The sequence below is a fragment of the Rana temporaria genome, chromosome 2 (assembly GCF_905171775.1).
Source record: "Rana temporaria chromosome 2, aRanTem1.1, whole genome shotgun sequence".
Lineage (NCBI taxonomy): Eukaryota > Metazoa > Chordata > Amphibia > Anura > Ranidae > Rana > Rana temporaria.
Window position 1 is genome coordinate 216,505,877 of NC_053490.1, and position 26,077 is coordinate 216,531,953.

A 26,077-nucleotide genomic window follows, 5' to 3' on the forward strand; every position below is an offset into this window, starting at 1 on the left:
AAACGGCAAATGGACTTTCATCGATGTGCAGCCATTTCTTTTTTACTTCATAAACTTACAAAGGCGGGTCGGGGCTAGCACTTGATTCAAGTTCCTATCAGGCACAGTTCATTCACCTGGAGCGGCAAGTTCTTTATTTCTACTAAGCATTAACCACTTAAGGACCGGACCAATATGCTGCTAAATGACCCAAGGGGTTTTTACAATTCGGCACTGCGTCGCTTTAACAGACAATTGCGCAGTCGTGCGACATGGCTCCCAAACAAAATTGGCGTCCTTTTTTCCCCACAAATAGAGCTTTCTTATGGTGGTATTTGATCACCTCTGCGGTTTTTATTTTTTGCGCTATAAACAAAAATAGAGCGACAATTTTGAAAAAAATGCAATATTTTTTATTTTTTGCTATAATAAATATCCCCCAAAAACATATATAAACATTTTTTTTTCCTCAGTTTAGGCCGATACGTATTCTTCTACCTATTTTTGGTAAAAAAAATCGCAATAAGCGTTTATCGATTGGTTTGCGCAAAATTTATAAGCGTTTACAAAATAGGGGATCGTTTTTTTTTTTTTTTTTTTTACTACTAATGGCGACGATCAGCGATTTTTTTCGTGACTGCGACATTATGGCGGACACTTCGGACAATTTTGACACATTTTTGGGACCATCTCACCATTTCACAGCAAAAAATGCATTTAAATTGCATTGTTTATTGTGAAAATGACAGTTGCAGTTTGGGAGTTAACCACAGGGGGCGCTGTAGGAGTTAGGGTTCACCTAGTGTGTGTTTACAACTGTAGGGGGGTGTGGCTGTAGGTCTGAAGTCATCGATCGAGTCTCCCTATAAAAGGGATCACTCGCAGGAGAAGAAACGAACGTCAGATGTTCTTCCTTCTTCCCGTGCGGCGCCAGCACCGCCCAGTGCAGAGTCACGTGTCTTCAGCCTCAGAGGAGAAGAAGATAACGCGCGGCTCGGCCACCCTTGGAGCACAAGGTGAGAAAAAAAAGATTAGAAATCCTGTATATCTCTCGACTCTCTCTCTCTCACCATATAACGGTGCACCCCCCGGGCCCCCCTCCTCTCTCTGCCACCTATCTACATGTGCTGCCCCTGGAAAATGTAAATTGTCTGTCTAATAATCTCAGAGAGGGGAGGGGGGGTGGTTGACCATGGAATGGTGAGAGAGGGAGAGATTATACAGTTTACAATTTGCAGGGGAAGAAAAGGTAGGTGCAGAGAGGGGGGGGAGGGAGTTGACCATGCAATGGTGAGAGAGATTATACAGTCCAGATTACAATTTGCAGGGGCAACAAAGGTGACAGAGAGAGAGAGGGGGTTGCATGGTGCACCCTCTTTCTCTGTCACCTTTGCTGCCCCTGCAAATTGTAATCTGGACTGTATAATCTCTCTCTACCCAGTCCTCTGTCACCCACCCCTTTGTCACCCAGCCCTCTGTCACCCAGCCCTCTGTCACCCAGCCCCCTGTCACCCAGTCCTCTGTCACCCAGCCCTCTGTCACCCAGCCCTCTGTCACCCAGCCCCCTGTCACCCAGCCCTCTGTCACCCAACTTTCTGTCACCCAGCCCCCTGTCACCCAGTCCTCTGTCACCCAGTCCCTTGTCACCCAGTCCTCTGTCACCCAGCCCTCTGTCACCCAGTCCTCTGTCACCCAGCCCTCTGTCACCCAGCCCTCTGTCACCCAGCCCCCTGTCACCCAGTCCTCTGTCACCCAGTCCTCTGTCACCCAGCCCCCTGTCACCCAGCCCCCTGTCACCCAGCCCCCTGTCACCCAGTCCTCTGTCACTCAGTCCTCTGTCACCCAGCCCTCTGTCACCCAGTCCCCTGCTGTCACCCAGTCCTCTGTCACCCAGTCCCCTGTTACCCAGTCCCCTGCTGTCACCCAGTCCTCTGTCACCCAGTCCCCTGCTGTCACCCAGTCCCCTGCTGTCACCCAGTCCTCTGTCACCCAGTCCCCTGCTGTCACCCAGTCCTCTGTCACCCAGTCCCCTGTTACCCAGCCCTCTTGTCACCCATCCCTCTGTCACCCAGTCCCCTGCTGTCACCCAGTCCTCTGTCACCCAGCCCTCTGTCACCCAGTCCTCTGTCACCCAGCCTGCTGTCACCCAGTCCCCTGTCACCCAGTCCCCCAGTCCCCTGTCACCCAGCCCTCTGTCACCCAGTCCCCTGTTACCCAGTCCCCTGCTGTCACCCAGTCCTCTGTCACCCAGTCCCCTGCTGTCACCCAATCCTCTGTCACCCAGTCCCCTGTTACCCAGTACCCTGCTGTCACCCAGTCCTCTGTCACCCAGTCCCCTGCTGTCACCCAGTCCCCTGATGTCACTCAGTCCTCTGTCACCCAGCCCTCTGTCACCCAGTCCCCTGCTGTCACCCAGTCCTCTGTCACCCAGCCCTCTGTCACCCAGTCCCCTGTTACCCAGTCCCCTGCTGTCACCCTGCCCTCTGTCACCCAGTCCCCTGCTGTTACCCAGTCCCCTGCTGTCACCCAGTCCCCTGTCACCCAGTCCCCTGTCACCCAGCCCTCTGTCACCCAGTCCCCGGTTTTACCCAGTCCTCTGTTACCCAGTCCCCTGCTGTCACCCAGCCTGCTGTCACCCAGTCCTCTGTCACCCAGTCCTCTGTCACCCAGTCGCCCAGTCCTCTGTCACCCAGTCCCCTGCTGTCGCCAAGTCCTCTGTCGCCCAGTGCCCTTGCTGTCGCCCAGTCCTCTGCTGTCAGCCAGTCCCCCTGCTGTCGCCCAGTCCCCCTGCTGTCACCCAGTCCAAGTGACAAGTGAAACGCTGAATCTGGTGACGGAATGGGTGGCAAGTGACACACTAAATCTGGTGGCAGGGGACGGATGGCAAGTGACATGCTGAATCTGGTGACAAGTGGCAAGTGACATTTCTGAGTGTCTCCGATGCTCTCCGGTGCCCCCCACCTCTGGCCACATGCGGTATTGCATTCAATTGAAGTCAATGCGGAACAAATTATTTTCGTTTCCATTAACTTCAATGGGGAAATGTGAGCACTTTGGATTACGAGCATTCTCCTGGAACGAATTATGCTCGTAATCCGAGGTTCCACTGTGTAATATATATATATATATATATATATTCTCCCTAGCCCTATGTGCTTTCATATCTGTTTTATCTTTATATAATACGCTCTTTAAATATTTCTTTAAAATGTATGGTTTTCTCTTTTATGAACAAAAAAATAATGACGTTATGATGTTGGGCTGGTATAATAATGCTATGGGGCTGGTATGAAATGTTTTCCAGGGCTGGTTTTTACTCCCAGTCCGGCCCTGTACGGGGAGGGGTCCCGATCGGACCCCCGACCCACGTCTAGGCAGGCAAGTACAGGTACGTTGATGTGCCTGTCCGTGCCATTCTGCCGACGTAAATGTACATGCGGCGGTCCGGAAGTGGTTAAAGGCGTTGTAAAGGTTTGTTTTTTTTATTTCCTAAATAGGTTCCTTTAAGCTAGTGCATTGTTGGTTCACTTACCTTTTCCTTCAATTTCCCTTCTAAATGTTTTTTTTCTTGGTCTGAATTTCTCACTTCCTGTTCCTCCTCAGTAATTTGCTCTGGCTGACTAACCCCCAGCCAGAACAGCTTGGATGATGGGGGCAAGCTTACTGAGGAGAAAAAGGAAGTGAGAAATTCAGACAAAGAAAAACATTTTTTTTTAAGGGAAATCGAAGGAAAAGGTTAGTGAACCAACAATGCACTAGATTAAAGGAACCTATTTAGAAAATTAAAAGCAAACCTTTACAACCCCTTTAACAATACCTATAACAAATAATATGCCTGGTTTTGCAATGAAAAAGACAAAACAAAATAACTAGGATCACAAAAACCTGGGGGACTCTGGGCCTGGGATGGAGAAAAAAAATCACTGCTAGTAAGTGGGAATAGTGCGTTTTACATTGGTGGTCAGTGGGAAGAATGTTCCTTTAAATGATGATCAGTGGAAGAATGCCCCCCTTACAGATAGATAAAAATATTGTTGGCAGTATATCTAAGAGACAGACATTATTCATTGCTTAAGGAATCATCTAGCAACCTCTGAAAGAACCCTGGTTGAGAAAGGTTACTCTAGCAGCTCCAGAAAACAGCCCCCCCAAAATTTCTCATGAGTAAATCCCAGGCTGTTTATTACAGGGAAAGCTTCAACGCATACTGCAAGTGCTGAAGACGGTCTACTCCTTGTCTCACCTCCTCCTGGCAAAATGTCTCTTTCCAGGATACAGAGTTTGTAATTATATTTGTCTTCCAGCACATCTGGTAGAAATTGGATTGCAAATCTCTCTTCTTCATATTTATCAGAATAGCTTTCCGTAGTCTCCATGTCCAGCTCAGAGCCTTGTGATGCATATGATATAAAAGCATCAAAGTCTTTATCATCTGGAGAAAAATATAATACAGAATAAGTGTGTTTAACTGACTGGTATACTTTTGTAATTAGTGTGAATCATTTAGAACATTTATTAAGGTTGTTGTTTTTTTCTCTAGTTGTAGCTCACTACTACTCCTTATTCTATAGCAGGGGTGTCCTAGCTTTTGACCTTCCTGGGCCACATTAGGAAAAGAGGCATTGTCTTGGGCCACACATATAGTAAAATACACTAACTATAAGGATAGCTGATGAGCAGAAAATGTCAGGCAGATCACAATTTAACAATCAATGATATAGATATAAAATAAAATTGGATTATATTTTTATTATAAAAGTAAAAGAGGGCAACATAAATCAATGCATCAATATCTGGTTTGATGAATGTAGTAGTAATTTATCAATTAATTCTCAAGGTGCTCCTCAGATATTTTGTCCTTGAAAATAGTTGCTCACAAATATAGATGTGGCCAAAAACTGATGACATGAGTTAGGCCCCGTACACACGACCAGTTTCCTCGGCAGAATTCAGCTTCCGACCGAGTTTCTGGCTGAATTCTGCCGAGAAACCCGGCCGTGTGTACACTTTTGGCCGAGGAAGCCGACGAGGACCTCGGCGAGGAAATAGAGAACATGTTCTCTATTTCCTCGTTGTTCTATGGGAGAACTCGGCCCGCCGAGGTCCTCGGCGGCTTCAGGGATGAACTGGCCGAGGAACTCGATGTGTTTGGCACGTCGAGTTCCTCGGCCGTGTGTACGGGGCCTAAGACATGATTGTAAAGGGTGTGAGATTTCCCTTTGGGAAGATAAAAGTCCAGTAAAGAGGCACTGGGCTGGATTCAGATACAATGGTGTATCTATCCGCCCGGCGTAACGTATCTCAGATACGTTACGCCGCCGTAATTTTGGGCGCAAGTTCTGTATTCAGAAACAACTAGCGCCCTTAGTTACGGCGGCGTAACGTATCTGTGTCTGCGTAAGCCCGCCTAATTCAAATGTGGATGATGTGGGCGTGTTTTATGTATATTAACTGTGACCCTGCATATTTGAAGTTTTTTATGAACGGCGCATGCGCCGTTCTTGAAAAAATCCCAGTGCGCATGCTTGAAATTCCGCCGCAAATCGTCATTGCTTTCGACGTGAAGGTAAATTACGTCCAGCCCTATTCGCAAACGACTTACGCAAACAACGTAAAAATTGTAAACACTCGACGCGGGAACGACGGCCATACTTAACATGGATACGCCTCATATAGCAGGGGTATAGCAGGGGTAACTATACGCCGAAAAAAGCCTAATGTAAACAACGTAAAAAAAATGCGCCGGCCGGACATACGTTTCTGAATCGGCGTATCTAGATAATTTGCATATTCCTCGCGTAAATATACGGAAGCGCCACCTAGCGGCCAGCATAAATATGCAGCCTAAGATACGACGGTGTAAGACACTTACGCCACTCGGATCTTAGGGAAATCTATGCGTAACTGATTCTATGAATCAGGCGCATAGATACGACCCCGCACACTCAGAGATACGACGGCGTATCTCGAGATACGCCGTCGTATCTTCTCTGTGAATCTACCCCACTGTAATTTTTTTCTTCAGCTGCATGTGTTGGCGAAGTGTAAATACATTTTTACAAAAATTCCCCCCTAAGAAAAATGTTTTAAGGTAAGTTTATGATTTTATGTTTTACCGCATTCATAGCTGTCTTGGGTCACATGTGGCTCACCCTGTTCTATAGCTTTAGCATTTAGCTCCTTCACAAAGCCACATATATATTCTATTGGACTGTGTTTTTTTCAGTCTATTGAGCAACAATGTATTTGACCATGGCCAGCAATGACTGCTCATATGACAAACTAGCAGATGTAGGTATATATGCATATTTATAGTACATTTTTTAGATGTAATTCACAATTTTTCTATGTAACTCATATACAGTGCTGTGAAAAAGTATTTGCCCCTTCCCGATTTTTTATTTTTTTTGCATATTTCTCACACTTAAATGATTCAGATCATCAAACACATTTTAATATCACACAAAGATAACCCGGGTAAATCCAAGATGCAGTTTTTAAATTATTATTTCCTTTATTAAGAAAAAAAAGCTGTTTCAATCTGCCTGGCCCTATGTGAAAAAAGTTTAGACAAATATTCTGTGGACTGATGAGACAAAGATTTAACTTTTTGGAAGGTGTGCGTCCCGTTACATCTGGCTTAAAACGAATACAGCATTTAATAACAAGAACATCATACCAACAGTCAGACATGGTGGTAGCGTGATAGTCTGGGCTGCTTTGCAGCTTCAGGACCTGGACGAATTACCATAATTGATGGAACCATTCAATTCTAAGCTCTACCAGAAAATCCTAAAGGAGAATGTCCGGCCATCAGTTCGTGACCTCAAGCTGAAGTGCACTTAAGTTCTGCAGCAGGATAATGATTCGAAACACAACAGCAAGTCCAGTGGTTCACACAAAGCAACATTTTGGTTTTGAAATGGTCTAGTCAAAGGCCAGACTTAAATCCAATTGAGATGCTGTATCATGAACTTACACAGTTCTTGCTGGAAAACCCTCCAATGTGATTGAATTAAAACTAATTCTGCAAAGAAGAGTGGGCCAAAATTGTTCCACAGCAATGTGAAAGACTCATTGCCAGTTATCGCAAATGCTTGATTGCAGTTGTTGCCGCCAAGGGTGGCACAACCAGTTATTAGCTTTAGGGGGCAATTACTTTTTCACATAAAGCTAGTCAGGTTTGAACAGCTTTTTTTAAATAAATGAAACCATCATTTAAAAACTGCATTTTGTATTTACTTGGGTTATTTTTGTGTAATAATACAATTTATTTGATGATCTGAATCATTTAAGTGTGACAAACGTGCAAAAATAATTAAAATCAGAAAGGGGGCAAATACCTTTTCACAGCATTGTATATATTTGCCTGTGTTAGCACAAAAAATGATTAATATATAGTGTATAAATGTTGTGTGAATGTTATTAAATTGTATATTTGCCAGTTTTGGTAAATGCTTTTTTTTTACCTCTTTACAATAGGCTACCTGGTTGTTCAGGTAGCTGTGTGTATCTTTGCGTCGGTGTAGCGTATCGTATTTACGCTACGCCGCCGTAAGTAAGTGAGGCAAGTGCTGTATTCACAAAGCACTTGCCTCCTAAGTTACTGCGGCGTAGCGTAAATGGGGCCGGCGTAAGCACGCCTAATTCAAATGAGGATGAGGGGGGCGTGTTTTATGTAAATGGGTGGTGACCCGACGTGATTGATGTTTTTTACGAACGGCGCATGCGCCGTCCGTGTACATAACCCAGTGTGCATTGCTCCAAAGTACGCCGCAAGGACGTATTGGTTTCGACGTGAACGTAAATTACGTCCAGCCCCATTCACGGACGACTTACGCAAACGACGTAAAAATTTCAAATTTCGACGCGGGAACGACGGCCATACTTAACATTGACTAGGCCAGCTATTTGTTGGAATAACTTTACGCCGGAAAACGCCTTACGTAAACAGCGTATCTTTACTGAGACGGGCGCACGTACGTTCGTGAATCGGCGTATCTAAGCATTTGCATATTCTACGCCGAACTCGGAAGCGCCACCTAGCGGCCAGCGTAAATATTGCACCCTAAGATACGACGACGTAGGAGACTTACGCCGCTCGTATCTTAGCCTAATTTAAGCGTATCTGGTTACCAGAATACGCTTAAATTTAGGACGGCGTAGATTCAGAGTTACGTCGGCATATCTACTGATACGCCGGCGTAAACCTTTCTGAATCTAGCTAAGAGTCTGCATATTGGCTGAGTGCAGAGCTGCAGAGCTTAAATTTTAAAACAGGGAACTGCTCTGGCAGTTTTCTCAGATTTATTTATCTCTACAAGGTGCTCTGTGGCTTGGAGATTCCTCAGAGATATGGGTGGGACGGGATCTCCAACCCTGTGTCCGGGTTTTAGAGACAGCCTGCAAGCTGTGTGCCCAGGTGCACACATCTCATATAATGAAGGGCTGGGGAGAGCAGAAGTGGAGGAAGGTGAAGTGTGTGCAGCAGTGACTGCTGGTGTCTGTTGAGACAGACACTGTGTGCGGAAAGACGCTGTGTGTGGACAGATGCTGTGTGCGGACAGACGCTGTGGGTCTGGAGGAGCTGCTGGTTTAAGGGACCAGTTCCTATGGCAGCAGTGCTGTCGAAGAGTAGCTAGGTGGGCTAGTATTTTGTCCATTGTTTCTGATCATTGTTTAAACCCCTGCGTGGGATTCCTGAATGGAATTTTGTTTTGTTTTCCTCCTTTAATAAACGTGGGCTACCAGGCCCTTAACGTTATATGCCTGTTTGGTGTTGACTCACTGCACGAAAATGCATCTACCACATGAGCTAACAACCCCCAATGTCACAACTTTCATGTCGAAAAAGCCTCTTCAGTTGGCCTCTCTGATTTAATTTTACATTGTTAATGGAGCTTAGTTACCTGAAAAGCCAACCTAACCCTATCCCTGTCCATTGAGAGTGCCCTTGCTTACTATTTGAATTCTCAAAAAGGCAAACTTCCATGTAGACTGATTGACATATAAAACAAACAAATACATAAGAATTCTAACTTTCTAATTCACATTGCCTTAGTATTAGATCCTGTCTTCACATTTAAATCATAATTGTTCTTCTTGTCATTTAGAGCAGACTAGCAAAAGGATCTTTGCGCCAATCTTACTGATGTCCTCAAACAGTCTTGATTACATAGTGTAGCACAATCTATTTATTAGCATACAGTCATCTGTGCAGAGTGCTTTAGTATACAATTCAACAGATTATGTTGAATCTTACCTCCAATGGTCTCATCTTTCGATATGTAATTTCGGTAAAGCAAAACTATTTCTATCCAGTAAAAGTAAACCATTCCACTCCCTAGTAGTAAGATCGTCAGAAGCAGCACTGCTCCACATAATATATATGTCAAGAATACACTGTCTGTTAAAATGAGAAAGGAAACATATAAAAAGGCTGATACAGTATGGTCAGCTCACCAACTGACACCACAGTTAGCAGACATGATATAACCACTGGAAAAATCTCTTGAAAAACTGTTAATGATAATTATCATGCAAAAATACTCTGTTGTATGATAAAAATGAGGTTCAATAAACCCCACTGAGTAAAAAAATAAAATAAAATAGGGAGTTGTATTGTCACCTATTTTTTCAAAAGTTTATAAAAGTTTATAATACAGTGACCAAAACATAGGATTAAACATTTTCAAAAGCGGGCTATAATAAATCCCATTAAACAAGAAAAGATTTTAAAAGAAAAAAAAAAATGTCCGTAAAGTATAATTTGAAGCTAGTTCTCACAATATGTATTTGTGTAAATTGTCAGTGCTGTATAAATAACTGTAATAAATAAATAACCAATTAAAATTGTGCTACCTGACTCCAGATGACCACTATATTTTTAGCCAGGAATGATTTGGTATTTTTGGTATTTTTTTAACTCTACTTTTGCCATTGTACTATATATTTTAGAAAGAGTAGGCTTGCATATCTGACAAGATGGTTGCCAATGGATTGTTTCACCAACTGGCTTCTAATAATATTTTTTTGTTTTATCTCTTTGATAAGATGAAAAAAGTTTGAATTTTGATGGACCTGTAATTTCTATATCTTGGAGTACAGGACACAGGAATTCATTCTTAGACCATGTATTATATGCCGTTACCTTCAACTCATTGGACACTGGGAAACACTTTTCTATGACTGCTCCTAGTGTATCTAATGGGAACCCTGCATATTCAATAAGGTTCCAGTTTTGTAGCATGCAACAAGGAGACCACAGAAAAAAGAGGGGAGGGACCTCTCACCTGTACTGTACTTGTTTCTTATATAGAGCCAGGTTAGGTGGGTATATAGTGTTAGGTCAGGGTGGTATATAGTGCCAGGTAAAGGTGGTGTATATAGTGCCAGGTGAGAGTGGCATTCCACAGGCGAGGCACGCACGGCCCGGCCAACATACGACAGTGTAAGACACTTATGCCGGTCGGATATTAGGGAAATCTATGGGTAACTGATTCTATGAATCAGTCGCATAGATACGACGCCGCAACTCAGAGATACGACGGCATATCTGGAGATACGCCGTCGTATCTCGTACCTGAATCTAGCCCACAATGTATTGTGTGTACTACAAATCCAGTATGCAAAAATACAAGAAAACCCAATCTTCCCTTGTTTACAAAATGTCGTTGTTAGGTTTAAATACACTTTACGTTGGTACTTTATATCAGCCTCTTAAAAATACATTGTACTTCATATTATAGCCTATTATTCACCTATTTGCTTTAATGATAATGTCACCACTGTTGTTACATTGCCCACCGCATTCTCAGCATAGCAGCAAAATTGTGCTGTAATGTCATTCTCAGTTACTTTTTCCAGAGTGATTGTTAAGAAACACTCCTTTTCATCAATACCAGTGACATTTAAGCTAAAAAACAATAAAACAAAACATGATTAGCATAAACAGTCAAGAAAAAAAGAGAGTTATGTTTTTATGTTTAACTACGATGTGGCTGTTCACTTTGCAAACTCAACATTAGAAAATATTAGTATTGCCTAAGCTTTTTTGGCCATACTTCTCCTGAAGGACCACAGGAGTGCAGTGTCTTCTGCACCCCCGTGACCCATTTTCAGCAGGCTAAAGCCCTCTCTGTGATCCCCAGAGAGCATGAGCCAGCTCCTTCTGCCCACTCCATAGCCCAGTGCTCCAATGAGTGCTGGAGGGAAGAGCAGAGAATTACTGACTGACAGTCACTGCTCTCTGCTCAGAGCGGCGGGGGGTGGGCACTGAGCAATTAGCAGTGTTTCATTGCTCAGTTCTCAGTGCTGAGCTGGTGGAGGACAGATGCAGCATAGGATCAACACTGCATCCACCTGAGTAAATATAAAAGTTTTTTTTTTTTTTTTTAAATCCTGAACTTTCTTTCTAATCACGTGCAGAGCCAGACCGTGTCCTGACAAACACGTACCAAAGCAAAAAAAGTATGACAAAATTGTAATGGGTATAATTAAAAAAGATTTGCAAAGCAAATAATATCATTATTAAGTGAATGTTATTACGCTATTTCCTGGCCTGAAAAATTATTTTTATTGATTTAAAACAGAAAATACTACATTTGGCCACTAGATGGTGCTAAATATCATAAGAATTTTCTATGATACTTAGTGCCATCTAATGAAAAAATTGGGTATATTCTGTTTTAAATAACTAAAAAGCTTTTCTCCAGCATAGTTCTAATAAAAAAAACCTCCCCCAATTCGCAAAGAATGAATGTACATTCACCAGGTGATTCTTTAAAAATAAACTGCTACGTTTAATCAAAATGCACTGTAATGTGCTGTAATGAAATGCAAAAATTAATGGCCAATGCACTAATTGCCCAGCCAAAAAAAGGCATACATTTTTTTCTTAGAGAAACATCTGCCTAAAAATGTGGTTTTTAGTGTCAGCACACTTTAACCCAAAATAAATATACTGGGCAAAGCATAGGATGGATCCTGTCCAAAATGTGTGCATTTTTGGATTCTGTGAAACAGCTGTTGGAAAATCGAGTTTTGGGTGTTAGTTGTGCTAAACATGGTAATCCTACAGAAATATGTGTGCAAATGTCATTTACACAACTGTGTCTGGGAACAGACAGGCTCTTTTGTCTGTTACAAGGCCAAAATGTATGTTCAGAGAGGATGCTAGCTGCAGTAAATATTAATTGCTAACTGGGTAAGCACTAGCCTTTGGTCTATCCATGTTATCAAATGGGTCATTCATACTAAGGGTGTCAGTATCCACCCCTGACCCCATGTGATGCAGACTCTGTTGATAGCTGCTGGAAGCAGGGTATTGTAAAATGTTTTAAATGCCTCGCTTAGACCCCTACTGCTGCTCCTCATCTCATTGACAGGAGGCTCAAAGCCGTGTTGTCTGTGAGATGGTATACTGCCCATCTCTGGAAAGACGGTTAACAGGTTTCTCCACAGCACATCCTTCATATTTTTTTATCTATTACTCCTTCTGCAAAGGTAGAATGAGCCCTTTACTCTTGTAGTGTGGATTCATGAGGCCAACTGGTGATGGTCTCTCTTCTTGATGCCACAAATCCTAGTGTCCTTCCTCGGGCTCTTGACCATGAACAATCCCAAGTTACAGGAGGTGTAGGAACCCAAGTCCTCTGAGATGCTGAGAACAGATTTGTCCTCAGCTGTCTCCCAGCCACATAAAATTCCCAGCATTTGTGAGGCATAAAACCCATGCCTGCCACATGCTCTCTTACTCCTCAACATAACCCCAACAGCCATACTCATTTCCCCCCTCTACCTTGTGCACCTCTTATGCCTGTAGAGGCTTCACAGGAATGACGTTTGGGTATAGTGGGCCCTGAGACACGAAAAAGTCCTCCTCTTCTGCTGCTGTGCCTTGGGTGCCCTATCTATAATGCCATGCAGATGTGCGCATGACAATTATGACCAGTGATGGTTGTTTGATGAAACAATTCCCACCAAACAGCCAGAAAGTTCAGATTTAATCTGAATGTCCCTACAATAAATGTTTAGTCTAAACCTAACACACAGCACATCCCTACTCATATATAAGCATTTAGGGAAGAGCATTTTCAGTGGAAAACATTTTCAAGCAGGAAGAAAGTGCTTGTAAAGGCTGATTGTTTTTTTTTTTGTTTACCTAAATGCATTCTATTCATTAACGTAAAAAAAACTTCTGTGCCAAAAGATCCCCCCACCCCCCTTTATGCATACCCAAGCTTGATCTCTGTTCATTAATGTGCATCTCTTACCTCTCTCCCTTCTGGCTGGACAGATTGATAGCAGAAGGAGCCATTGGTTCTTCCTGTTGTCAATCAAATTTTGTGACAAGGGAGCAGTGGGAGGGGCCAAGCCTCCCTGTCTGTGTCAATAGATACAGTCAGGCAGGATCAGGAACAAGTCCACATGAGTGTCCCATAGACAGTAGTTTTCTATGTGGGCACTTGCCAAAGAGGAGGAGCAAGAAGCGCCGGCAGCAGACCAGAGAAGAAGAGAAAGGGGGCTGCGCTGTGCAATACAATTGCACAGAGCAGGTAAGTATGACATGCTTATTATTTTAAAGTAGATGCAGTCAGGGAGGATTGGGAGCAAGCCAACACGAGTGCCCCCATAGAAAGAATATTTTTTGGGGGGGGCACTTGCCGAAGAGGAGGAGCCAGAAGCGCCTGCAGTGAACGTGAGAAGAAGAGAATCGGGGCTGTGCAGTGCAATACCATTGCACAGAGCAGGTAAGTATGACATGTTTATTATTTTAAAGCAAAAAAAGAAGGTTTAATATCACTTTAAATATCAGAGTATGATTAAAAGCAAAGTATGATACTTTACTGTATATGATTATAATACCTATTGTAAGCGAACACTGTATATGCTCTAATGGTACTCATGGGCCAGTCTTTAGGAAGCCAGGTTAGAGGGGCATCACCAAGGCTCAAAATGTACAAATTGTGATACATTTTTATTATTATTTCGTTTTTTTGTCCACCTGTCTGGATATCTGTGGATAAATTCACTCAATTGAGCTATAGGGGAAAGGGATGCAAAGGATGTTAAGACTAGTCTACAATAATCACATGACACAAAAGTCAGAGACCATTATTCAGATCAATATTCAGGTGTGCCCTGTTTAAAGCTAGCCGTTTTAAGCATAACTTTAGTTCAACCAAACGTATATTGTAGTACCTGGAAAAAGAACCTTAATGCCCCATACACACACGAGAGGATTTATCCGCGAATACGTTCCAGCGGAACGTTTCCGCGGATAAATCCTCTCGAGGATTTCAGCGGATTTCTCATGCGATGGAGTGTACTCACCATCGCATTGAAATCCGCGCCGAAATCCTCTGGCGATGACGTGTCGCGCCGTCGCCGCGATTATGACAAAGTAACAAAGTAATCGAATCATTACGACGCATGCGGGGGATCCCTTCGGACGGATGGATCCGGTGAGTCTATACAGACCAGCGGATCCATCCGTTGGGATGAATTCCAGCAGATAGATTTGTTTAGCATGTCAGCGAATATTCGATCTGCTGGAATCCATCCCAGGGGATATATATCCGTGGAAACAGATCCGCTGGAGTGTACACACCATAGGATCTATCCGCTGAAACCCATTCGCTGGGATTTTTCAGCGGATGGATTCTATCGTGTGTATGGGGCCTTAGAATATGGTAAAAGATATGCTATTACTGTATATTGTTTATCTTACCAAAGTTCCTTTCCTCCAGAAAGTTCTCTTCCTTTTTCATAGTTAGGATACATACTTTTCCATTTAATGACTGGTTTAAAACTACTTTCAGGTCCAAATCGAATTCTACAAGTTAGGTTTAAGGGTTTGCCTGTAACAAAAAGGTGGGTAAAAAAAAAAAAAAAACTCCTAAAATCCACATAGAATCTGACAATATAGGCATAGGTTAAAGATAAGCCCAGGATTATAATTAGTAATGAGTGGATAGGCTTACCAGGAATGGACTTTGCAGAATAACCAACCAATCAGCAACAAGCCTCTAGGTAAAATTTACAATTTTACAAACCGGTAAGGAATTACTTTGTGAACTAGTAAGGAGACCTATTTATAAGTTCATTCACTTGGTCATTTTACATTAGTCATATTTTTAATATCTACTTGTCTGACTGAATATCACCCTCCACCTACCAGTAATACTGATGATGCCATAAGCAGCATTCCTTTCATCAGAATTAGCTATATTAAATGTGAATACATATTCTACGTACTTTTTTGGCTTCTTCAGAAAATAGATAAAATACCTACATTCCTGATACTAAAATACTAAATTCTCGTTCTAACAGGAAACAACCAAAGTAAAAAAGCACATTAGGGCGATTTATGAAAAGTTAATTAAAAGAAAATGGGAAATGAAGATGCAGTGAGGAAAATAAGTAAGAAATCGTATCGGTGGGCAGGATTTCTTTGTTCTACGGTTTCTTTTTGCCATGTTTGTGTGTTTGTGGGGGTTGGGATAGGTGAGCTCACATATTTTACAGATATTACATGGAAATATTTCATCAAATCATCACCAAAATTAGACATATACATTTAAATATATAAATATGTGTATTTACCAATTTCTGCAGTTATTATTGTTCCATTGGATGGGCCAAAAATTTCTGGAGGCTTTTGTGTGTCTGGTACTAAAATATAAAGTATATGAAATCAACAGAGTGTTTCATAAGTAGTGTACATTTTAGTGAATCTTACATATCACCCCATGCCCCATGTCAAAACACTGGATCAAAACAGTAAAAAAATTGATAAATAAGATTATTCTTACCTTAACCCTGGATCATAGGCGTGCGCAGCCTATTACATCAGGGTGTGCACCCCAAAGCTCAAACACGTGTGTGTGTGTGTATATATATATATATATATATAAATATATACACCCACACACACAGGCACGCACACACACACATGTGCGCTTTTAGAAATAAATTGGTACATGTGCACAGGTTTTTTAGTTCAGTTTTCTGGTTGGAGGGAGGGCTGAGAGAGGTGCAGGAGGGAGGGCTAAGAGAGAGAGGTGCAGGAGGGAGGGCTGAGAGAGAGGTGTAGGAGGGAGGGCTGAGAGAGAGGTGTAGGAGGGAGGGCTGAGAGAGAGGTGTAGGAGGGAGGGCTAAGAGAGAGGTGTAGGAGGGAGGGCTGAGAGAGAGGGGGGCTGAGAGAGGGAGGGCTAAGAGAGGGGGGCTGATAGAGACAGGTGGGCTGAGAGAGAAGAGAGGGCACTTAGAGAGAGGGGGGCTGAGAGAATAGGGTGGGCTGATAGAAACGGGTCGGCTGAGAGAGGGGGGCTGAGAGAATAGGGAGGGCTAAGAGAGAAGGGAGGGTATTTAGAGAGAGGGAGGGTATTTAGAGAGAGGGAGGGCTGAGAGAGAGGAAGGGCTGAGAGAGAGGGAGGGCTGAGAGAGAGGGGGAGAGCTGAGATAGCAGGGAGGGGGGCTTGGAGAGTGGAGAAGAGCTGAGAGAGAAGGGAGAGGGCTAAGAGAGTGGGAAGGGCTGAGAGAGAAGCGAGGGGGGCTGAGAAAGCAGAGAGGGGGGCGTTAAGAGAGGGGGGCTGATGGAGAAGTGAGGTGGGCTTGGAGAGAAGAGAGGGGGGCTAAGAGAGAAGAGAGGGGGCTAAGAGAGGGGGGCTAAGAGAGAAGAGAGGGGGCTAAGAGAGAAGAGAGGGGGGCTAAGAGAGGAGAGAGGGGGGCTTGAGAGAGGGGGGGATGATGGAGAAGTGAGGTGGGCTTGGAGAGAAGGGAGGGGGTTAAGAGAGAAGGGAGGGGGGCTTGGAGCGAGGGGGGCCTTGAGAGAGGGGGGGCTGATGGAGAAGTGAGGTGGGCTTGGAGAGAAGGGAGGGGGCTAAGAGAGAAGAGAGGGGGGGTTGGAGCGAGGGGGGCTTGGAGAGAAGGGAGGGGGCTTTGAGAGAGGGGGGCTGATGGAGAAGTGAGGTGGGCTTGGAGAGAAGGGAGGGGGCTAAGAGAGAAGGGAAGGGGGCTTAGAGAGAAGGGAGGGGGGTTAGAGAGAGGGGGGCTGATGGAGAAGTGAGGTGGGCTTGGAGCGAGGGGGGCTTGGAGAGAAGGGAGGGGGGCTAAGAGAGAAGGGAGGGGGGCTTGGAGAGAAGGGAGGGGGGCTTGGAGAGAAGGGAAGGGGGCTTAGAGAGAAGGGAGGGGGGTTAGAGAGAGGGGGGCTGATGGAGAAGTGAGGTGGGCTTGGAGCGAGGGGGGCTTGGAGAGAAGGGAGGGGGCTAAGAGAGAAGGGAGGGGGGCTTGGAGAGAAGGGAGGGGGGCTAAGAGAGAAGGGAGGGGGGCTTGGAGAGAAGGGAGGGTGGCTGAGAGAGGTGGAGGGGGAGGTGGGGGGAGATAAGAGACCCCTAGCCTGGTTCTTGCAGTCCCACCTCTGTCCCAGTCTCTGTCTGCACTGCAGGTGTGTGTATGATGAAAGACAGTACACAGTACCTTCAATAACATGATGCCTTCCAATTCCAGCGGCTCCTGCAGCAGCCTGCGCCTCCTGCCCGTCCTCTGTGACAGCTCTGTGCCCCCAGTAAGCGGTGAGCCTGTCCTCCAGCTTCGGGCCTCGAATCAGAGCGCCATGCTCGGGAAGCATGGGGTACGCTGCACCCGCTTTCCTCCTGGTGATTGGGAGGGCTGCTGATTGCTGCCCACTGCCGCTGCGCCGCTGCTCACATTTCTGGTGCCGCGTAGAGGACGAGGCGCGCTCCAGGCGCCCTCTCCTCCTAGTAGAGAGTGCTGGCCCTGGGTGTGCCTGGGCATTAGGGTGTGCCCAGGCACATCCGGCACACCCCGTGCGCACGCCTATGCCCTGGATTGTATACTAGAAAAAGGTGATGTTTATGGTGAGATCACGGGAATGCAAGAAACTAAATGGGTGGGACTTTAAATGAGGCGCAAGGCATAGAGCCAAGCGCTTCCATCCCCGATATTTTAAACAATAAGAAAATATAAGACGACCCCCTAATTTGACAGTTTTTTAAGATTTTTTTGCCTGTACTCACCGTATAAGATGGCCCCCTTCCGAGGCTTCTGACGCTTCATATTTTTTTCCTTCTGGAGCCATATTCTTCTTCCTTCTTGCTGGAGCTGGAGCCAATCACAGCGAGCGATGTATTCTATTACTGAATACAAAGCCTGCTTGGATTGGCAGAGGCTGTAACATCATCAGCCCACGCCTCTTTGACTCTCAAAGCCAAGCCAATTCTGTATGAAGCCTTCTCGGATTGGCAAAGGTTGTTACTCCAAGGCTCTGTATTCATTTGAATACAACGCTCACCGGGATTGGCTAAGCTACATACATTATTACTGCACATCCAGCAGGCATTCGAGCAGCTGACCCCTGCTTTTTGGCCAGTTTTTTTGAGTGTAAAAGGTAGTCTTATACGCCAGCAAATACAGTAAGCATGATGTGTCTTTCATCTGCTGCATTAAATGTCCTTGCGACCACTGCGTCTAAGGTTATCAACGATGCCTGTTTCTTTGTGTTTCTTCAAATACGCTTGGACAGCAGATATTTAAACCTCAGTCTGTTTTGAAATGTTTGCCTGTGAGAGACCTTACTGATGCAGTAAAATTGCCTTGTGTCTTATTTCTGTTCTCAGCCTTTTAATGGTGTATGACATGTGACAGGAAACTGTCTTCCACAACCTCACCTTAGTATCAGAGTTTGACTGTTTCTCACCCCGTTTCAGGCCTCCTACACAGCTTTTTCTGTTTCAAATAGAGACTAAGGGCCAGATCCTCAAAAGAGATACGCAGGCGGATCTGCTGTTCCGCCTGCGTATCCCTGTTTCTATCTTTGGAACTGATCCACAGAATCAGTTTCCAAAAGATAGGGAGAAGATCCGACATGTGTAAGGGACTTACACTGTTGGATCTTAGGATGCAGTACCGCATCCGCCGCTGGGGGCATTTCGAGTCGAAATGCCGCTTCGCGTATGCAAATTAGCACTTACGGAGATCCACGAAGCTTTTCAGCTTCGTTTTTTCTCCGTAAGTATTAGTTTGCAATCGTAAAATTAGGGCTGCTTTTACAAGGCCTAAACTGTTTAGGCCTTGTAAAAGTAGACCCTTCTATCCCGCGTCGCCGTCTTTTTTTTTTCAAATTTTTTTCCCGCCGCAACTCGTATTTTTTTTTTCCCCCTGTCGCGATTCTCAAAACCCGGCGCAACGTAAAACCGTGCTAAGCACGTCGGGAAAATGACGTCGTGAGCATGCGCAGTACGGCCAGCGCGGGAGCGAGCCTAATTTAAATGGGACTCGCCCCATTTGAATAGGAACGCCTTGCACCGGCCGGATTTAAGTTACACAGCCGAAAATTTCTAAGTAAGTGCTTTGTGGATTCGGGCACTTAGGTAGAAATTTTTCGGCCGTGTAACTTAAATAGAAAAAGTTACGTTGCGCCGGGTTTTTGTGGATCTGGCCCTATGTTTCAACCTATATATGAAATTGATTATCACTGGCATCTGCTTGGTATAATTGGTTAATCATACACCTGATGCTAATCCTACCAAATATTGACTTGATTTATATATCCCTCACTTGCATACCTTGCTGACTTTGCATTCTGCGAATTGATAAAAATAAACAATTAAACTATATATTTTTGTACATCTTGTATAACAGTGTAAATTTGCTGTCCCGTCAAAATAACTCAACACACAGCCATTAATGTCTAAACCGCTGGCAACAAAAGTGAGTACACTCCTAAGTGAAAAGATCCAAACTGGGCCCAATTAGCCATTTTTCCTCAGTGGTGTCATGTGACTCGTTAGAGTTACAAGGTCTCAGGTGTGAATGGGGATCAGGTGTGTTAAATTTGGTGTTATGGCGCTCACTCTCTCATACTGGTCACTGGAAGTTCAACATGGCACGGTGTTGTCACATGAAACGATATAATAAAATATTTACAAAAATGTGAGGGGTGTACTCACTTTTGTGAGATACTGTATATATAGATAAAAGTGGTATTTTATTGTGACCAGCCTAAGGCACACCTGTGCAATAATCATGCTGTCTAATCAGCATCTTGATATTCCACACCTGTGAGGTGGATGGATATCTCGGCAAAGAAGAAGTGCTCAGATTTAGACAAATTTGTGAACAAATTTTGAGAGAAATAGGCCTTTTGTGTACATAGAAAAATCGTAGATCTTTATGTTCAGCTTATGATAAACAGGGGCAAACACAAAAGTGCATTTATAATTTTGCTCAGTGTATATATATATAGTTGTGCTTATAAATTTACATACCCTGACAGAATTTGTGATTTCTCTGCCATGTGGTGTGGCTGTTTCAAGATGCACAACAAGGAGACACTTAAAGAAAAATGGGCTGCGTGGTCGAGTCGCCAGAAGAAAGCCTTTACTACACAAATGCCACAAAGTATCCCGCTTACAATACGCCAAACAGCACAGAGACAAGCCTCAAACCTTCTGGCACAAAGTCATTTGTGGTGAGACCAAAATTTAGCAGTCAGGAGTGATGAGACCAAAATTTAGCTTTTTGGCCACAATCATAAACGCTACATTTGGAGAAGAGTCAGCAAGGCCTATGATGAAAGGTACACCATTCCTACTGTAAAACACGGAGGTGGATCGCTGATGTTTTGGGGATGTGTGAGCTACAAAGGCACAGGAAATTTGGTCAAAATTGATGGCAAGATGAATGCAGTATGTTATCAAGAAATACTGGAGGAACATTTGCATTCATCAGCCAGGAAGCTGCACATGGGGTGTACTTGGACATTCCAACATGACAATGATCCAAAACACAAGGCCAAGTCGACCTGTCATTGGCTACAGCAGAATAAAGTGAAGGTTCTGGAGTGGCCATCTCATCTCCTGACCTCAATGTCATTAAACCACTCTGGGGAGATCTCAAATGTGCAGCTCATGCAAGACAGTCCAATAATTTCGAGGAACTGGAGGCTTTTTCCAAGAGGAATGGGCAGCTTTACCATCTGAGAAGATAAAGAACCTCATCCACAAATACCACAAAAGACTTCAAGCTGTCATTGATGTTAAAGGGGGTGTCATGCCTTCATTCATAAGGCTCATCGTCTTCATAGTTTTGACTTTAGTTTGAATTAAATCAATGCTGCCATCTAGTGGACTTTCTGTTTAATTGCACCTGTTCTATGTTAATATAGTCAGCTAGAATAGTTCATTAATTTGGTCCATGCAAGCTTCCGTATTTCTATCCCATGAGGCTTTGCAGCACCTCCACAGCCTTCTTTTCCATTTTTCCTTCCAAGCAAGCACATGTCTGCTGAGTTCTTTCTCACGTCAGCCATATCGATGCATCTACGGTACGTGCAACTTTGTCTCTCTAGATAGATAGATAGGGAGGCTCTAATTGTATTATTGTTTATTAATTGTAATCTGTTTGTATCTATTACAGTTTTACTCTGTCTTGTGCTAATAAAAGTTCATAAGGATTTTGCGCCTACTGGAATGCATTAGTATGAGAAGAGTTATCAGTGTGCCCGAATACACATCAGTCACGTGTAGTGAGGGGCATAACAGTAAAACGTAGGCTTCTAAACATGGCTAGCATACAGAACTTCCAGCAAAACAAAGGCTTCTAAGCACGGCCAGCATACAGAACGCCATAGAAACCAAGGCTTCTAAGCACAGCTACCACATAGAACGCCAAAGAGACATCAAAGTTATCAGCTTCCATATACAGCTAGACACCATGTCGCAGACAAAGTCAGAGCACCTCGTGACAAGGTCAGAAGTTTACTCCACGAGCTCAAGGAGGTCAGTGAAAAGCGAAACAATCGCCATTGCCCGCGCAAAGGCAGAATCTGCCAAGGTGAAAGCTGACTTTGCAGCAAAAGAGGCCGAAGTAAAGGCTAGGTTTGCTGAAAAAGAGATGCAAATCAAATTAGACAAGTTACGCATGGAAACTGAATCTGAGAAGTTACGCATGGAAACTGCATTAGAGAAGTTACGCATGGAAACTGCATTAGAGAAACTAGCTGCAGAGAAGGAGTCAGCGGCTGCTGCAGCCGAGGCAGACATCCTAGAAGAACTTGCAAAGCCCACCAGTGAGCGGCGCAGCAACGTGCTAGGGGAAGAATCCGTTCCTCATGACAGTACAGAGCGTACCTCAGAATATGTGCGGCGACACGCCAAACCAGACAACTGCCCGCTTACAGCGCCAAGAGCGGAATCAACTCCCGCCATTCACACGCCTTATATCAAGCAAGAAAGTAAACCTGCACTTAGTCAGTTTTCAGCACATTCTGCATCCAGGCTATCAAAGCACTACGCCACAGTTGACCAAGTCGAAAATGAAGAACAACAAGTTAAAAGACCCAGCGACAGCATCTCTGATGACAGCATCTACTCCACAAGTTCCTGGCACAACAAAGCGCCCCCTGGCTACTCACACAACGATCAAGGTATGTCAGATTTCTTCAAGCTCTTAGCACGACGTGAACTGTTAGCAAAAGGACTTGCAAAGTTTAACGATCGCCCTGAAAGTTATAGAGCATGGCGTTCGTCCTTCAGAAATGCAATTAGGGATCTTGGTTTTAAAGCAAGTGAGGAAGCCGATCTCTTAGTCCAATCACTGGGGAATGAGTCATCAGAGCATGCAAGGAGAATCAGAGACATTAACATTAATTACCCAACCAAAGGGCTGAGCATGATATGGGAGAGGATTGACGAATGTTACGGTTCCCCAGAAGTTCTAGAAAACTCTCTTTTTAAAAGAATAGAGGACTTTCCCAAGATTTCTAACAAAGGCTACCAGAAGCTGAGAGAATTGAGTGACCTAGTGACAGAACTCCAAATAGCCAAATCAGAAGGAGACTTGCCAGGCCTTGCCTTTCTGGACACAGCCCGTGGTTTTAACCCTATAGTGCAGAAGCTACCTTACAGCCTTCAAGAAGCCTGGATTACACGAGGCTCCAACTACAAGCAAAGGCACAACGTTCCCTTCCCACCATTCTCTTATTTTGTGGACTTTATTCGCCATCAAGCAAAGGTTAAAAATGATCCTAGTTTTGACATCTCATCATCTGACTCTGCTCTCCCTAGGCCAAGTAAGCCTGCTCTAACCCGCAACTTCAAAGTCACACCTGTTGCAGTACGCAAAACAAGTGTATCTCCAGCTGAGAATCCAAGCAGAGAGTGCCCTCTTCACAAGAAGCCTCATTCATTGTCAAAGTGCAGAGGTTTTAGAGAAAAGACTCTCCAAGATCGCAGAACCTTCCTCAAAGAAAACAGAATTTGTTACAGGTGCTGCGCATCAACTTCACACATCGGTAAAGACTGTAAGGTGAGCATCAACTGCTCCGAGTGTAACAGCACAGAACACAACACAGCTCTACATCCAGGGCCAGCGCCATGGACTCTTACCCCCTCACTCCAGGTGGAAGAGCACGGCGAGGAGCAACAAGACATAGTACCTCCTGTAGTTACACCCCAGTGCACCCAAGTATGTGGAGAAGGTTCGTCTAACAAATCCTGCTCCAAGATTTGTCTTGTTACAGTTTACCCCACAGGCCACAGAGAAAAAGCAGTGAAGCTATACGTGATCCTGGACGATCAAAGCAACAGATCACTCGCCAGCTCAACCTTCTTTGACACCTTCAAAATCAAGGAAGCAAACTCTTCATACTTACTCAAGACTTGTACAGGGGTAAGTGAAGAAACTGGGAGAAGAGCCATCGGTTACCAAATCGAATCCTTTGATGGTCAGACAACCCTGCCTCTGCCAACTCTAATCGAGTGCAATTAGTTCCCAACTGAAAGAGAGGAGATCCCTACACCAGAGGTGGCACTTCATCACAGACATCTGAAGGGCATAGCACACCTCATCCCTGAACTGGATCCCCAGGCTGAGATAGCACTTCTCCTTGGGAGGGACATCATCAGAGTTCACAAGGTGAGAAAACAAATCAATGGTCCCCACAACTCCCCCTATGCCCAGAAGCTAGATCTCGGATGGGTCATCATAGGCAACGTATGCCTAGGGAGTGTTCACAAACCAACCAGCGTGAACTCTCTCTTTACAAAGACACTAGAGGGTGGGCGTCCATCCTTATTTCAGCCTTGTACCAACAGATTCCTCGTAAGAGAGAAGCCTGCCAGTGTAATTCATTCCAACCCTTACACCGCTAATCTTCTTTGTGATGAAGACAGAGATCGTTTAGGATGCTCAGTTTTCCAAGGGACTAAAGAAGATCACAAACTTGCCCCATCAATTGAAGATCATATCTTCTTGGAAATAATGAGACAGGGATTCCACAAAAACAATGAAAACAGCTGGGTAGCACCCCTGCCTTTCAAAGCACAGAGACCCTGCCTTGCTAACAACAGAGAACAAGCTTTAAAGCGCTTTTCTTCCCTTAAACGCAATCTTCAAAGAAAGCCAGAAATGAAAGGGCATTTCTTCTCATTCATGAGTAAGATGTTTGAGGATGACCATGCTGAGATAGCCCCACCTTTAAAAGACAAAGAAGAGTGCTGGTACCTACCAATCTTCGGTGTCTACCACCCCAAGAAGCCAGGTAAAATCCGGGTAGTGTTTGACTCCAGCTCTCAGCACGAAGGGGTCTCACTAAATGATGTCCTCCTAAAGGGACCAGATCTCAACAACACACTTCTTGGTGTTCTCATCAGGTTCCGCAAGGAAGCAGTTGCCATAGTTGCAGACATACAGCAAATGTTTCACAGCTTCCAAGTCAAGGAAGAACACAGGAACTTCTTGAGATTCCTATGGTTCAAAGACAATGACCCTACTAAAGACATTACAGAATACCGCATGAAAGTGCACGTTTTTGGTAACAGTCCATCCCCTGCTGTTGCCATCTACGGACTTAAGCTATCCGCTCAAGAAGGTGAGAAAGACGTTACACAGTTTATTGAAAGAGACTTTTATGTAGATGATGGTCTGAAATCACTTTCTTCACCTGAAGCTGCAATAAGTCTACTCAAGAGGACTCAAAGCACACTTGCCTCTTCAAATCTTAGACTGCATAAGATAGCATCAAACAGCAAGGTCGTCATGGAGGCCTTCCCTTCTCAAGATTATGCCAGTGACTTCAAAGATCTGGACTTAGCTACAGACTCCCTTCCTATGCAACGCAGCCTAGGACTCAACTGGGACCTCAAGACTGACACCCTTACCTTTCAGGTCGACCAAGAGCCAAAACCCTTCACTCGGCGAGGTGTCCTATCCACCATCAACAGCCTGTATGATCCACTCGGGTTCGCAGCACCGGTGACCGTCCAAGGTAAGATTATGCTTAGAGAGCTTACTGCAGACACATGTGATTGGGATTCTCCACTACCTCCTGAGAAAGAGACATTATGGGTAACATGGAGAGACTCTTTAAAGACTTTATCTAACCTACACATACATAGACCATACTCCCACTTTCCTCCTGAAAGGGTTCAGTCTAGAAAGTTATGTGTATTCTGCGATGCTTCAGTCAAAGCAATAGGAGCAGTAACCTACCTCAAGTCAGTAGACATCGAGGGCCAAATTCATATTGGGTTCGTTATGGGCAAGGCCAAGCTAGCACCATGTCCTGAAACCACCATTCCAAGATTGGAACTGTGTGCTGCTGTATTAGCAGTAGAACTAGCAGAACTTATTACATCTGAGATGGATATAGAACTCGAGGATACAGAGTTTTACACAGACAGCAAGGTAGTGTTGGGCTACATTTACAACGAAAGTAGGAGATTCTATGTCTATGTGCACAACAGAGTCCTAAGGATCAGGAAGTCTACACAGCCCACCCAGTGGCGTTATGTCTCAACTGATCATAACCCAGCAGATCATGCCACAAGGTCTGTGCCAGCATCCCGTCTCAAAGACACTACATGGCTCACAGGACCACCCTTCCTGTACAAGTCAGTGCCTACCACTCCACAAAGGGAGACTTATGAACTGTTAGAACCTGAATCTGACTCAGACATCCGTCCTCAGGTTTCCACACTACATACAACAATTTCTAACCAACTGTTGGGATCCAAGCGCTTCGATAAGTTCTCCACTTGGAAATCCTTACAAAGAGCTACAGCTTGCTTGGTTC

General features: G+C 44.4%; 1 protein-coding gene across 1 annotated transcript in view; it reads right to left on the bottom strand.

The window, feature by feature from the left end:
- Positions 1–26,077, bottom strand: part of LOC120928261 (interleukin 18 receptor accessory protein) — a 116,095-nt gene that overhangs the window by 2,009 nt on the left and 88,009 nt on the right. The window contains exons 5-9 of the mRNA XM_040339364.1: positions 15,586–15,654; positions 14,711–14,840; positions 10,740–10,894; positions 9,242–9,385; positions 4,223–4,411 (exon numbers count right to left, since the gene is read on the bottom strand). Coding sequence (XP_040195298.1) covers positions 4,223–4,411; positions 9,242–9,385; positions 10,740–10,894; positions 14,711–14,840; positions 15,586–15,654 — 687 coding nt within the window. The remainder of the gene's footprint in view (positions 1–4,222; positions 4,412–9,241; positions 9,386–10,739; positions 10,895–14,710; positions 14,841–15,585; positions 15,655–26,077) is intronic.